Source organism: Mya arenaria, chromosome 8 (assembly GCF_026914265.1).
Source record: "Mya arenaria isolate MELC-2E11 chromosome 8, ASM2691426v1".
Taxonomy (NCBI): domain Eukaryota; kingdom Metazoa; phylum Mollusca; class Bivalvia; order Myida; family Myidae; genus Mya; species Mya arenaria.
This window is the reverse complement of record NC_069129.1, coordinates 36,520,604-36,536,612: the sequence shown is the minus strand read 5'-3', so window position 1 is coordinate 36,536,612 and position 16,009 is coordinate 36,520,604. Positions and strand designations below refer to the sequence as shown.

The window sequence follows — 16,009 nt, the reverse complement described above, 5'->3', positions numbered from 1 at the left end:
AAGCCTTGCCATATAATATTCAGAATTTGAGCAAGCCCAGAAGACATTTTACCAGTGCGGGGCTTGCGGGCTTGTGCTAGTTTCGACCACTGTTGCTTAAGATCAACATCATCGTATTTACCCTCAAGTTATTATTGTGATTACTAAACAGAATATTCAGGCTGACATTAGAATAAGTGAACATGCAAAAAGGAGACATACCATGCTTTTTGCCGTTTTTCCATTGACCTTCATACTTGAAAAATTTGTTGTCATATTCATATGACCCTTTTCCTGAAGTAAAAAGAATAAATGACATCTCAATAATAATTGTTTTCATTAAAGGTATTCTCTGGCAGAAATTTTATTGTCTTGTATTCAAAATCATACACATGCCAAAATACATTTTCCTCCATAGAAATTTCTGAGAATAATGGTTTAAAATGGAATTAAATTATTTCGTTCAAACATCTCTTCCATTGGATTGGTTATAATGATTTTCACAAGCTCATACTTAAGAAAGTTAATATTTTTGATTGGTAACTTTATGAAGTTTTCATTTTCAATCGTTGATAATTTTTTAATATTTTGGTATTAAGTACTGCACATACAGCTTATGTAGTATTTCCATTCTAAAATTAGAACTGGGCATCCCGTATGGAGTTAAGCTTTTCAAAAAGTGTTTCATTTTTGTTTGTTTTTTAACGTTAGCACTGACTATGATATCAAATGTACAATACAAAAAGTGTAGTAATTAATATGTATTTTATTAGGTTTATTGAAGCATTCACACTTGGGTGTCTTTAATTTAGGGTTGGCTTTTATGAGCATATTTGTTAATTTTTCAGGAATAAAGAAATTCTTAACAGGGTTGAATGAGGGCTCTTGAACACTTCTGATTACCCAACTAGCTGATAATGAAAACTGTCAGCAAAAATGATTGCTTTGTTCTAAAATATTTCAATTCACCTTTCAAAGCAAAAACATCAAAATTTGCTTTGGTTTCACATCAACTGGCCAATTAAATCGAAGCCTTATAATACGCCCTTTGAAGTGCCGAAAACTTACTGTTTGAAATCACTTGGAGCGGTACAAATTGACAGTCTCTTCATTGCATAAAGTCATAATAATCATACTTTTATTACCAGGTATCTGATTGATTGAAGTATGCTTTGCTATTTTTATTTGCTAACTGTAGTATATAATCCCAATGACGCACTAACCTTGTGGTGAAATCAAAGATTTATCTTTTGATGACAGAAATGTTTTATCTTTAAATATAGCCGTTGCTGAATATTTATCGGACCGATGAGACTTCGAACTAACAGACTCGCGGTCTTCCTCAATAACACTAGTTTTAGCTATGAATGACAGTTGCTCCAAAGATGCCTTCGTGGAGTTTCTTGTATACTTCTTCACTTTGACAGAAAAATCTGCCTCTCCATCTTCTTTGGAGAAATTTTCTGTGGAAGAACTGAGTGGATATTGCTTTGCCTTTCTGTGCAATGGTTTTAACTTTCCAGGGGGGTAGTAGTCCAATTTAATAATGGGTTGATCCAGATTTATAGGCAAACTGCTGCTGGTCAGAGACCTTCTTAATACGTTTTTCTTCATATCTATTATCTTTGAAAGCTCAATGTATTACACTAGTCCAAATGAATAAATATCTCCACATAAACTCTGATGTTTGTCAGCGCTGTCGGTTATTAAGCAAAATATCCTTGTTCATAAATTGTTGATCACTGTAACCAATCAGATTATCCACAGTCTTAAACTTAAAGTATTACTGTAATCAACCATAAATTTGCTGGCAGGCATTATAACAGCTTGGTCTGCTGTGATAGTGAGATATTGCTTATATGCAAAACCTATTGAGAATGTATAAGTTGAATAATTAATGGTCATAATTGGCATTATATTTAAGCTATGTTTATGCCACTTGATTAATTAAGAACGTTGGGTGGTTATATTACAATACATGAAGTATTTGCTAAGATAATGACTTAAATTTGCTAAAATGCAAAAGCTTAACCAACGTGTGATGCCGACACGGACACCAACGTGTGATGCCGACACGGACACCAAGGTGAGTAGTATGTAGCTCTCTTTATTCTTTGAATACTTGAGCTAATAATGATCCCTTCTTTGGAGGAATATACTATAACATGAGGATATCATTTTACCATTACATATCAGTTAATTATCCTTTAAGACTCTTGAAGACAACCAATAATCTACAATTTCTTTCTATATGTTATGCCGCTAGTTTCTAATCAGGTATAAGTGGTTGTAATAATTTCTTATAATATGCATAACGAAATTACTCAACTCTACAGTAATGAAATCCACATGGGTATAATTGTTCTTCAGGTATAATTTAGATAATCAGATTGAACTATTAAACAGTGGTTTCATATAACATAACAGTAATTTAGTATAAAGATTAACACTGTGAACAGAGTGTACATAATCTGCATACTTATACATACAACAAAGCCAAACAAAAATAATGTTGTGTTCCTGTTACTCGGTAGGTAGGGAAAACTGTTGTTTTTTTTTTTGTTAGGCCTAATGTAAAAACTATCAAAATATGTTGATCTTGATAATACTAATATTATGATTGCTTATTCCGGCAAAGGTTGTTTAAGATAAATAAAAATGTGGCTTTATATGACTCCACACACTTTGACCAGCCCAACTGCATTCATACCCCGATAATGACATCAATCCTGCAATTCATTCCTTAAATAAAGTCATTATATTATTATATTTGCTATATACTGTAACTATAATGTAATAACTGAAGCAACGACAGTCATCGAAATTAGACTTTTGGATCAACAAGCCCGAATTATTTTACTATTGCTTGGCATCAAATTTTTGAACAAGCCCTGCTATATAAAATTCAGAATTTGAGCAAGCCCGAAAGACATTTTACCAGTGCATGGCTTGCGGGCTTGTGCTAATTTCGACCACTGCCACAACAAAATTAAAAATGTTAAAAATGTGTGGATCAGGGATAAATCGCATGAAAATCGTCTAAATCACATTGAAAATACATAAATGCGAGATATTCTTGGCTCACTCTCGGATTATTTTTTGTGCCTTTATGCTTTTGTCTTTTATCGAATTAAAGCGTCATCATCACCTATGGCCTCTCTTGTTGTTTATTGAATTTGAGCGTCACTGTCTACTATGGTCCACCTATGCCTTATCGAAATTTTACACTGATATCTTCTATGCACTTGTTTTCAAGGGTTTTTGTGACCCTCATTAGTTTTGTTTACTCAGGTTTCAATCTGCATCTAATAAGCATCTACAATATTGGAAGCTTAAAAAATCCGAAAACCTTTACAATTAACTTTCACTAGGTATTTGTAATTGGTTAACCTTAAGATTTGCACAATCTTTGTTATTTTTCAAGATATTTTACATAAAGAAAACAACCAGAAAATCTTTAATGTGCTTGATATGTAAATTGTTATCATTGCCCCAAGTGATTAAAAGTAGTTTTGAATAATATTGTACATAGGTTTATTTCGATACAAGTGTTTCATTCTAGTCTAAGAAGCATATACATAAATAATTGATTTATCATGAATTAGATTACTGTTTAGCATTGTTTTATCACTGCATTTTCCATAACTTATTAAAACTCTCACTTAAATTAAAATTCTCTTACAAATTTTGGATAAATATGGGAGCAATTCTCTCATTGAAAATCTGACATAGAATTTACCCTGGAGGATTAATATATATGGTGACGTATATGCATTTAGCACTGTAAAACATCAAATAAGTATTTAATATATATAATATAATTGACTGTTGCATTAATAAGGCTGTTTTATCAATGTTAGAAAAGTTGTTTATTAAATTCAATATTCAATGAGCACTCATGTAATATCATCTTTTTAACTTCTAACTATAAGTAGGTTGTATAAATTCATGTACAAACATAAAATACAACAAAAGAAGTTTGTTCAATTTGTAAAAGATGAACCTAGCTTAAGATGAACTCAATGTGCTCCAGAAATGGAATTGCCATAAAAAGCAGAATGATTTAATCACCTAAATGATGTTTCATAATAAATTGGTTCCATCAAGTGGGTTAATATATATCAGCTTACAGCACTACTTTTTCAAGAATTTCTTAATAACTTCGATATGTTCGTTGCCAATGACATTCCAGGAATTACCCTATTTACTGTAGCTCCATATCATGGAGAGCAGATTTGACAGTGAATACAAACATTAATTGTCTATTTTTCTTAGATCACTCTGCCCTCTGCGTATGCATGAAGTAACTATGATTGACAGTTAAGGGTGCCGCTGTCTAGAGGCAGTTGAAACCAAAATTGGAAATAGATGTGTAATCAGATATCTATTTAGTGAACAATTAGAATATTTCTGTGGCAATATTAAATACAAATCCCATTAACAATTTCTTCCTTTATATGCTCTTAATAATAGACAACAATAAAGCAAATTCAGTACCAAAATGGGCAATCTTTCGTTGATCATTATGATCAATAAAAAACTTAACAAGGTCATCCCAGGTAAGATCTGTACTATTCAAACTTACCTAGGTAATACTAATAACCTAAATATCATTATTGTCCATGTTTCAGTGCTTTTGCTTTTTTGTACAAACATCCGTGACAATTTACCATTGCCCAACACTCATTAAATGAAACTTAAAATGCGTGGACAGTCTTAACTTTCGCACCAAAACGCCATGTGACTACACAAAGGGCGAGCCTAGTGGGCCTAGTCCGAACACAAAATAAGTTAGAGTTCATTTTTTTCGGTAGATTGCCAAAATGAAAACAAAACTAACATATAATTAGTTTTGGGCACCACATCTTGGATTTGAATTTGTTTTTTTTTCCAAAGTTGGGAAAACACTTTAAAATTACACTTTCTTTTTTAACCTGAATAACCATCAATCAATCAATGTATTAAACATGTCATTGCTATTTCTAAATTGATATGATACACACTCACACTTAAAAAAAATTACTTCTTCATTTTAGATTTTATTCATACTCATTACCCATTATAATGCATTTATCCTCACTCTCCCATCCTTAGGTTAGACTAGAATAATGGGACTTTTTACATTCAACAATGAAATGAAATTCTATTAAATGATAACCATTTCAATCATATCAATAAAACTGACAGATGAACTTACAGAGCCCTTTTCAATCCAGTACAAATTCAGTAATTATACCACGTGATAAATTATGTCATATATGCTACGTCGGAAGGCAACATTTCCTTAAAAATTGAGTTTGATATGGTGATTAGTTTCATCAAACACTTCGACAAACCTGTTTCTAAAACAATGTTTTAACAATGCTCCGTCAGACGGCTGTATTGTAAAAAGGTTTGTCTAAGTGTTTTAAGAAACTAAACTCTCAATTAATCTTTGGTAAATTAGACCAAAGTTGGGGCTCCGTAAGCGGCAAAGAATGCGCTATGTTTCATATAAAATGGTAAAGATATAGAAAAGTTATCTTTGTTTGAAGTCTTCATTCGAAGCAAAATATTGCCTTCAGACGTAGCATTTATGACGCAATTTAATACATGGTATACACACACTGAAATTATGTTAAATGAACTTCGGAAGTAGGAGAGCGCAAATATAAATCAATGCTATTCTGTTACCAGACTTAAAAGCCATTTCTATATAAGTTGGGAATTTATAAAACATGTATCCATCTCAAATATAATACTAGTATATGTTTTTATCACCTACTGTACTTTCTGGTTTAAAATAACCATCATTTTTTTGTCTAGCTTATGAGTAACATAACATTGCTCAATTTCAATTGGTCAGAAATGATAAAATTCCACATGTTTGTAAACAATTTATTTTAAGAAAATTATTGCAATATTCCTGCAAGTCATAAGTTAATATTTTATTTTCTGTTTATGGTAAAGATTTATTTGAATAAAGTAGTTCATTTTCCATGTAAATCTTTATAGGAAAGCATGATATTTCCTCTTGATTTCATGAAAAACATCCAGTACTAAATGTGTTTAAACCGGAGATTATGTAATTAACATATAACAAATGTAAACCTGTTAAGACATCATAATTTAAATCGATCAGATATATCTTTTGTTTTAATTTATTCCTTGCACAACATTTCTGCAAAAAATGGAGCACAGCAACATTGCTTAGCAGTTTAGCAGTTATTTCGTATTTTTCCATTAAAAAAGTTTACTGGATATGTCTACCTAGTAGAATTCATTCCTTATGCGTGATTGGCTAGTCGATGTTATCATGTGATATTACCAAGTTAGGCATATAGCTTAAATATACCACTCATTTAGAGTAATCCTTTGTAGCTCAGTGGATACAGCGCTCGACTGCAATTTTGGCGACACGGGTTCGAACCTGGTCTCAGACACAATTTTTTTTTACATTTTGGTACTTTTTTTTACAATTATGATATCAAAGCGTAACACATTATATTAAAGAATTGTCCTAAGATTCATTACAGAAAAAAACCAATCTGGTGTACAGTCCCTTTAATTAGCAGACGCGTGCAATCGGTCCAATCACGTGAAGTGGTAGGTCGCAGAAGACACAATTAAACAAATTATGTGCTTGCAGCTATCCTGATGAAGTGTTCAAATCAGTCCATATTTTCACATGGCAATATGCAATGTCGTCAATGATCATTACATGATATATCCATTACCAAACAGTTTTAAATTTAAATTGTAATAAAGTAGAATTGCTGGTTAAAAAGGGTTTTAAAGATAAATGCAATTGTCATTGTTTATCCGCGAAAGCATTTCATTGTTTATCCGCGAAAGCATTAAAATTCCGAATTAATTCACCCAATTGATGTCATATAGGATATCAACAGCGACACGCTTGATTAACAACAGAGTCTGAAAGCTGAGTGTGCCGCTTTAATACGTCATTTTAATTCACAGTAATGAAAAAAATGTTGTCGATTTCAAACTTATAGCTTGGAGCCCCTATTATAAATCAAGATATATATAATATTATTCAAGATTATCAGTTAAATGTTGACCCACTGTAGAAACATTAAGCAAATAAATCATAATACTGTTTTACTTTTTGTCGTCTGACCGCCTCCCGACAGCCACAGTTAATTACAATAGCAGTCGTTCTTGTTAGAAACGCCGCAGAACTCAATGAGAATCTCATTTGAATTAAGCTTCTTTCAATGGCTATCTAAATTGGCTAAGATGGCTCTAGAGCAATTACGAATTACCATATCGCGAAAAAATATTAACAGAATACACGTTGCGAAAATGTCTGACATTTCTATATATAATCAGACTTTTGAACAGGTCTTTTTTAGAGGGGGATTTTTTTTTTTTTTTTGGGGGGGGGGGTCGTTGCCAGGTCTGGACCGATTGTTCAAACTTTTCGAAGCTCTATTTACTATATATAGTATAATATGTATTAATTTGTGGTATTCGGCTCACTAACAGGTGAAATTGATAGGTCATTTTTGCTATTTTCTATTCGAAAAGCATGTGATAAGAAGAATCTAAAACTTCATATTTTATACTATTTTATTCAACTTCTCAAGGAAATATGTCAGTAAGCTCACTAAAGGCTCGCTTACTAACATATTTCTGATACTTATTGAATTAAACTGTTTCATTTCATGATGACTTGTGACAAATCCCATATAACCAAACTTATTCATTTAATGTGTGCACATAGGACATAATACCAGAAACTCATTAGATGATGGAATCAATTAAGAATTATTCAATGTCTTAAATAAGTGTGTTTACTTTGAAATACATAACTATAACCGACTTATAGTTTATCAATGAAACTCAGGAAAGGGATATTTTAGTATGACGTCACACTGAGTTTTTCTTTATGAAATGTGCTGGAGTGCATCCCTCGGGACTCACATATTTCACATGGGTCCTGGGAAACCACAGAATCCCTGGCATATATAACATGCAAACATTGCATTCTTAGGATGCACTTATTTACGAAAAATGGGTCCTCAGGAAAAATTAAGAGAATATCGGTCTCAGGATTCTGCAGCAAAATGAATCAATGCAGATTGCACATATCAAAAGTAATATACATTGTTACTTTCCTTACAATTGGAGAAACGAAGCAAATTTACAAATAATCTCTAATAATTTTTATTCCAAACACTCTGCCCCAGAGATGAAAAACTTTTTATCTAAATAAAAAGGTGTGTTTTTGGTTACTGCCTGAAAAAGGGTCTGAGAGTCACGGCGGGGAATCCACGTGACCAAATGGTAGGTTTCAGTGCAAGATGGCGTCACCAAAACGCTCGACTCGAGCCGAAAATCAAGGCAATACATATAATTATAATAGTTTCTTTAATTTTTACATAGCCTATCATATGCCCACCTACCTAGTTTGTATTAGCATATCCATGTTTTCCTTGAAACTTTAACCGTTCTCGAGAACACTTCGGCAATGTTTCCAAAATGTACGAAATCCGACTGGTAGGTTACAGTTCCATTTATCATTTTGGCTCGGATTTAGCGGAAAATGAGGTTATAATTTGGGAAAATCGCATAAAACACTTAAGTTTTGTTTAAACATAACAGGCACATGCATTTGGGAACGAATATTTTAATGATTTTAAAAGATATGAGAACGAAAAGAAAATGATAGGTTGCAGCTCCGATTTTTAAAGAGATAGGTTGCAGTTCCATATTTAGGTTGCCGTCTGGACTGCAGATTCTTTGACTTAGTTTTAGTGTTCAAGCCAAACATATAGGTTCCCATCAAACTCAACTGATATTTTTCTATACCATTGTTCTTTACATAGTTATAACATCATCTAAAATTATAAAATCATTGAAAATCACATCGAGACTGCTGTTTTTATACTTTTGATTTTTCTGCTTACAAATTTATAAGGTTACCATCATTAATGATTTGTTTTCTGTGACAAATTGATGTATTACACGTTTAAAGTTGAATTGTTAAACCATTATCTGTGATAAAATCTGCACACCAGTATACTTTTATTGTATGACGTATCAATCGATGTTTTGCAATTTTCGATAAATCATATGGAATGCATTTTTATCTTTTAGACCAATGACACGATTAAGAGAGTCTTTCCCTTCATCAACCTAAACGAAATGAATGCAGGATATCTAAACAGCCAACCAAAACAAATGGCAGCGATACAACAAAACAAAAGAAGTGTTCAGTGAGCATTCGTTTGATCACAAGGTGAGGTCAAGACTGGCCTCACGCAGAAAGAAAGCGACAGCACCCACAGACAGAAATGCAATACAAAGGGAAACTTAAGGTGTACGTTGGGAAAAGGCTAGATGAAATTTGTCGAAACAGCTTCCAACAAAGATCATTGGAAAAGACCCATGTGTCATTCTCATAACAAAAAAAACACGACAAATATATCCATTTTCACTGTAAATATCATAATAAAAAGTTCATGTTATGCTGATGTCGTTCTTACATTTGATTTTTTAGCTTTAATATATATATGTGTGTGTGTTATAATATTAATCAATCAACATTTTGTGTTAATTGTTGTAGAATGCCGATTGTTGCATGTTAAAAGCAACTTCCTATATGAGCTTGTATATTTATTACTCATTTACGTTTGAACTTTTAAATTGCTCCTTACATATTACATGTAATACATATTTGGTCACCAGTTCATGCAAGCAGAACTCATGAAAGGCAATGTTTGTCATTTTAGTTAAATATAACGTTTAACTTTGTTACTTGCGTTTGAACAAGATCAACGAATTAAACTCGACTGGTTTTCAATGTCAACATGCATTTTATATGTAAAAATATTGTTTAATCGCAGGATGATGTGGTTTAAACCTAGCTTATTCCTCCATTGTTTAATTATAAAACTACATTCGTCGCTGTTATAATCCTTCCATGTCATGAACATGCATTACCTGACTTAATATCAGTACTAGAAAAAATATGATGTAAGATATTGCGCCGTGTTGAACAACTTCGGACCAATTGAGACCACCTTTGTTTAAATGAACAAATACCAAACAAGTGATTGGTATTTTTTATTTATTAAACCTTGTGTTAACCTAAAGGTAACTTCAACTAAAGAAATCTTTAACACTTGGTCAGGATAAAGATTATAAGTTTCTTCCATGGCCGAGAGTGTAAGATAGATTCATTCCGACCCGAGCGTAGGGTGTTTTGCGGAAACGAGGTTTACCCTTTCTTACGCGAGCGGCTATGGAAGATGCTTTTTCTCCCCCCTCAGTTAAAAATAATTAAGTAAAAATGAGTTTTTTGCTGGAACTCTTTTGTGCATAGTGAAAATAATTGCGTATGGATATGAGATAATTCGTGGTTGTCATGGATATGCGCCCAGTGATTCCGATTAAATCAATAGTAAAATCGGTCTTTAAATAGTCCTAAGGAGAGTGAACCATTATTTCTTGAATGGTGCGTGAAAACTGTTTTATGGTGACATTCGAAGCGAGAAATAATTAACTAGCATTCTAAATATTGCCACAAGACAAGGTTTCCATGATGCTACAGACGACAGTCTTCAACAAGGGAGGTAATTACAATGTGGTGACCATTAAAAAGGAGCTCCATACGGGCATTTTATCATTGCCCGTGGGCAAGATAAGAATATCTAGCATGGTTAAATTATTGGATGTACTTATCTGAGGTGGGAGAAAAGTTGTATCCATAATACTTCACATAATAATATATCGGTAGTAAATAAATAAAAATGTTAAACATCCTGATATTATATACACGACGTGTATATAATATCAGGATGTTTAACATTTTTATTTATTTATATATTAAACATGATATTTTACACGACGTGTATATAATATCAGGATGTTTAACATTTTTATTAATTTATATATTAAACGTGATATTATTCAATAATCCTATATATATATATATATATATATATGTATATATCTATATGTATATATATATATATATATATATATATATATATATATATATATATATATATATATATATCTTTAATTCATAAAAATAAAAACAGTTTGTCACATTTCAATTCCTCCATAGTGATACAATCACATTACATAATTTGCAGTCCAGACGACAATCTTTATATGGAACTGCAACCTATCTCTTCAAAAATCGGAGCTGCAACCTTACATTTTCTTTTCGTGCTCATATCTTTTAAAATCATTAAAATATTCGTTGCCAAATGCATATGCCTGTTATGTTTAAACAAAACTTAAGTGTTTTTTGGGATTTTCCCAAATTACAACCTCATTTTCCGCTAAATTCGAGCCAATATGATAAATGGAACTGTAACCTACCAGTCGGATTTCGTACATTTTGGAATCATTGCAGAAGTGTTCTCGATAACGGTTAAAGTTTCAAGGGAAACATGGATATGCTAATACACACTAGGTAGGTGGGCATATGATAGGCTATGTTAAAAAATAAAGAAACTTTTATAATTATATGTATTGCCTTGATTTTCGGCTCGAGTCGAGCGTTTTGGTGACGCCATCTTGCACTGAAACCTACCATTTGGTCACGTGGATTCCCCGCCGTGAGAGTAGGGATCTTTTAAAAAAAAACTGTATTTCAAACTGACTGAGTACCTCTGAATTACTAAGTCTTCTCATTTCATATTAACATTCATATTAAATAATTTAGGTTTATAGACTGCAAATCCTTTTTGCCCCTTTTGGATCACCTATTCATTTTAGGCCTAATTTATATTCAAGTATTTGCATGAAAGTAGGTGCATGGACTAATTTCTGGCCCTGAAGGCCTATTTTACTACCTGGTTAAAGAAATGGCCACTTAATCCTTTTCAAGTTGATTGCAAGTTTTTAATCCTAATTGACAAGCTTTCTGTATACTTTTGAAACAATTAAGAAACCCTGTTGACTCTAATACTTAACATTGTTTGATGCAGTAAAATTAATCGTTTTTGACAGGCGCGTAGGAAGGAAATTGACATTGGGGCCGCGGAAGGGGTGGGCTGGGGAGGGGTGTCCCCTGTCCTTGAGATTTTTTTCAATTTTAAGCATTGAAAGACTAGATTTCCAGTGAGTTCAGGTTTTATTTTCATGTTTTTATCTAAACCTTTTTTCAGTTTATGAGCAACAGCGACATGTTAATTAACTAAATAACAAATTAGCACAGTTTACCTCTTCATAGTGAAGCCACGAGTGACTTTGGCACCATTGCAAGTTGAATGCCCAGTGTTCAGTTTTTTATGTGCCAAAAGATAATCTTTGGAAATTTAAAACTTTCAGGCAGATTTGGAACCTCCATTTTAAAGTCAAACTTTAATGTGACAGGTTTGAACAAATACATCGTCACCTTAATGCAAGAACTCAAAATCTGCTTCTATTTCAATATGCAGTTATTGAGTTATTGCACTAAGGTAACGACATATTGCTGGCTCTTTAATGACAATTCTATTTTAACGAGTAATTGCAATTATCATAATCAACTACTGTTTTTGAAACATCAAAAACAATACAAATAATTATTGTCTTATTGCCTCTTCTTCCACTAACCCGTCTTTAATAATCTGCCACCTGTTTGCACGCCATTCACATGCCAATTAGCTAGATGGTCACAGGTTTATTTATGACATGGTGACCTGTTTATTCAATAACGTGTCAAACTGATATTGATCAATATGCGCGTAGCTTTATTTAAAATACAATTATTAAGAAAATCGGTATCAAATATTCGCTGCCCCATTGTAGTTACTAGCCAGAATATTGGGGCCGCATGCGCGGCCCCTGCGGCCCCAGGTTCTACGCACCTGTTTGATAAATTAATTATTACAAGATAAGAACATAGATATTAACAAAATCCAATAGTCTTTTCTTTTCAAATCATTTTGAGGGTACCAGTTGACTATTGGAATAGGTGTCCCCTTCTCACCCTGGAGGTTGTGGGTTTGATCCCCAACTGCGGTAGCTTCTTCCTTTTCTAAAGAATGATTGAATCATACAGTTATACATTTTGCACATGTTTAAAAGTAAAAATCCTTTTCACTAAATTTTCAAGCATTAACAATGTATTAAGTTATATATAAGGTAAAAAATAAGAACAACATTGGATAACAAAATGGACTATTATACAGCACAGGTGTGTTATTGGGTATATGAGAAGTTAAACATACATGAAATCGTACCACTACGAAGTCACGCCAGATTTTAAGAAGTGGTCCCCTGTATATTTTTTTTGTCTAGATGGTGTGAGCTACATGTACTATATAGTGATCAAAGTCAATTTGTCATACTCTCAATTTTAAGTGAAGTTTCTTACACTACATGTAAAGAGAAGATATATTATCTCTATCTTGGGTAATATTTTACTTTGTTTGATACAGTATTAGGGATGTCTTCTCCAAATATATAGTACTTCTTCATAGTGGAATAACTTTGTGTTGACACAACATGTTGGTCCCTTTCAACTGTTGCAAAAAGTGGTATTCCTACCCAAGTACAATTTTTCTTGCCAAAAATCCTAATAATTTCATACATAAAGTTAATTCAGAATGGAACAAACTTTTATACCAAACATGTAATTGGAAATTGTATACACAATTGACATAATGCATAAAATTATACATGTATGTAACTTGAAATGAAACATTTGGATCTACAACCCTGAATTTCTACTCTTATGTAAAAACATAAAAAAAATAAGTTCATATTTTATATTCAAGTGATACATCATTTTAAAGGATTAATAATCATTAAAAACCCTGTATTTAAAGATGCACTATTACTCCCAAATACGATATACCATATTTAATACAATTGTTTCAATTTACCAAAAAGGATTAATAAATGTCGAAAACAATTGTTCTTATGAAAGATACGGTGTTTAATTTGAAAGAAGGTGCAGAAAACACGGTATTTCTACCTTATGAGACAATAGTAGATCACATTAAATCTTTAAGTATTCACCAATCATTTCATATTTTTTGCGTTTTCAGCTATTAAATACACGGTTACAATCTTGTTATCAGTAATTAAAGCTGCACTCTCACAGATTTACCGTTTTGACCACTTTTTTATTTTTCGTCTTGGAATGACCCATTTTTTCATAAATATCTGCAAACCAGTGATATAAGACTGCTGACAAAAGATCAGATCGCAGTTTTTCATATTTCTGTTAGAAAAATTAATGTTTCATAAAAAATAAAAAAATAAAAAAGTTGTCAAAATGTTCAATCTGTGAGAGTGCAGCTTTAATATTTTCCATAAATGCATTACTTACTAAGAAGTTGAAGGTTTATCACTCAAAACTTATGTTTGTTATACATGTGTATGTACTGATTTTGAATAAGAGTGTCATTTTATATAAGTATTTCAAATTTAAATCAAGCCCGAGCTCCGGGACAATTATTTTACCTACATGTATGCAGGATGTAGGTGCTAATGTGCTTATTTCGTCCAATGCTTATGTATGACATTATACATGCAGATGTTAGTCCATATTAACAGCCTCCTCCGAGTCTTAAGACGATTTGTAAAAAAAGTCCCCTTAATGCACATTATTGTGGCTAAATGCCAATGTTTGTTACTAATACAAATTGAATTTCAACAGTCTGATTTGATTTTACCAAAATGACACAGGGTTTATGAAGGCTTCCTATGTCATTGCATGCTAAATCTGATTAACAAAAGACTACTTTTCATTAATCAATAATTGTGACACTATGAACCACATGAACTGTATACAGAATTTAATTCTGGCTTGATTAATTTATTTCAGAAATGATTTGCACAGTATTAAGTACTTATCACTGCCTGACCTTTACATAAGTCTTCTCAATTACATCGCAAACATAATCACTAAGTGCTGTATCGCAAAAGTCTTGACTTGTGTGTGTTGTAAATTGTGAAAGTGCATGTAGTTGTATCAAATCATGAAATTTGAAGATTTGTTGTTTTTTTTTTCAAATCTGAGAATCGGTTCACATGATTCATTCAATACTGTTGCCCGTGTTGGTCTGGTGGCAAAGCCAAAATATTCTTACTAAGTTATAATACCTTCTCGGATACATTTGTATTTTTCCCCAAAATATGGGTCTCGAGAGCCAACAGTGGTATCAGCCGCCATATTGTTTATACTGACAACCATAGATTGATTTGCATACTGGTTCCCGTTTTCTTAGAAAAAAAAGCATTCAAACAGGGAAAAATAATACCAGTCTAAAGGGTTGGGTATAAAAGACCGGACCGGGCCAATTCCGGACCAACGGAAATCTCCGTTCCGATCCTGAAAAGAAAGTCGGGTATACAAGTCTGCCCGATCTGAAGGGTGTATAAAAAAAATGAAAAAATGTATTGTTTTGTGAAATGCATTGATAATTTCAACACAATCTGTAAACAATACGTTTTAACGTTGTGCAACAATTATAAATGTCCTCCGTTGCATGTTTACAAATTACAAAGACCGATCAAACATTGCTCTCAGGTAATATATATGATTATTCATATTTATTAATAACCTAAAAAGGAGACAAATTCAAACGATTATTACTATTTTAACGGAGTGGTTCCGTGAAATATAGTAAAGTAATTTGCGTCAAAAGTGTAATTGATTATTGTTTGAGTTGCACAATTAATTTTGAAGAAGGTTTGTTATATTGGTCCCTGATTAATTTGAGCTATTTTTGATGCACCTTTCTCTGTATACGGGTTTCTTTTTAATGAACAGAACAGAACATTTATTTAGAAACAAGCATATACAGCTTGTGATCATCAACGAAAACAATCATCATAGCATGTACAACAGGATACATGTATATAAATTAACATGAATACAAACAAAAAGAAACAACAAGAAGAGAGCAATAACATCCAGCTGAAGTTAAGCTGTACTATTAACTATATCATCTCTGATCTGGTTTGCCTAAATAGTAAATATATCCAGTTTGTGTAACAACGACTTCTTCGTAACTTCTTTAATGAGTATGATTGTTCACACGGTGTCCATCCAAACATTATCAAAAATTATATGCGC

General features: G+C 32.4%; 1 protein-coding gene across 10 annotated transcripts in view; it reads right to left on the bottom strand.

Moving 5' to 3' along the window:
- Positions 1-15,131, bottom strand: part of LOC128243279 (MORN repeat-containing protein 1-like) — a 105,265-nt gene extending 90,134 nt beyond the window's left edge. For 9 of the 10 annotated variants that reach the window (XM_052960936.1, XM_052960939.1, XM_052960935.1 and 6 more), the window contains exons 1-2: positions 1,203-1,663; positions 202-273 (exon numbers count right to left, since the gene is read on the bottom strand). In XM_052960936.1, coding sequence (XP_052816896.1) covers positions 202-273; positions 1,203-1,593 — 463 coding nt within the window. In that variant the 5' untranslated portion in view covers positions 1,594-1,663. Of the gene's footprint in view, positions 1-201; positions 274-1,202; positions 1,664-15,033 lie in introns of those variants that run through there. The other variant, XM_052960945.1, reaches the window with a different exon arrangement.
- Positions 15,132-16,009: the final 878 nt, after the last annotated feature.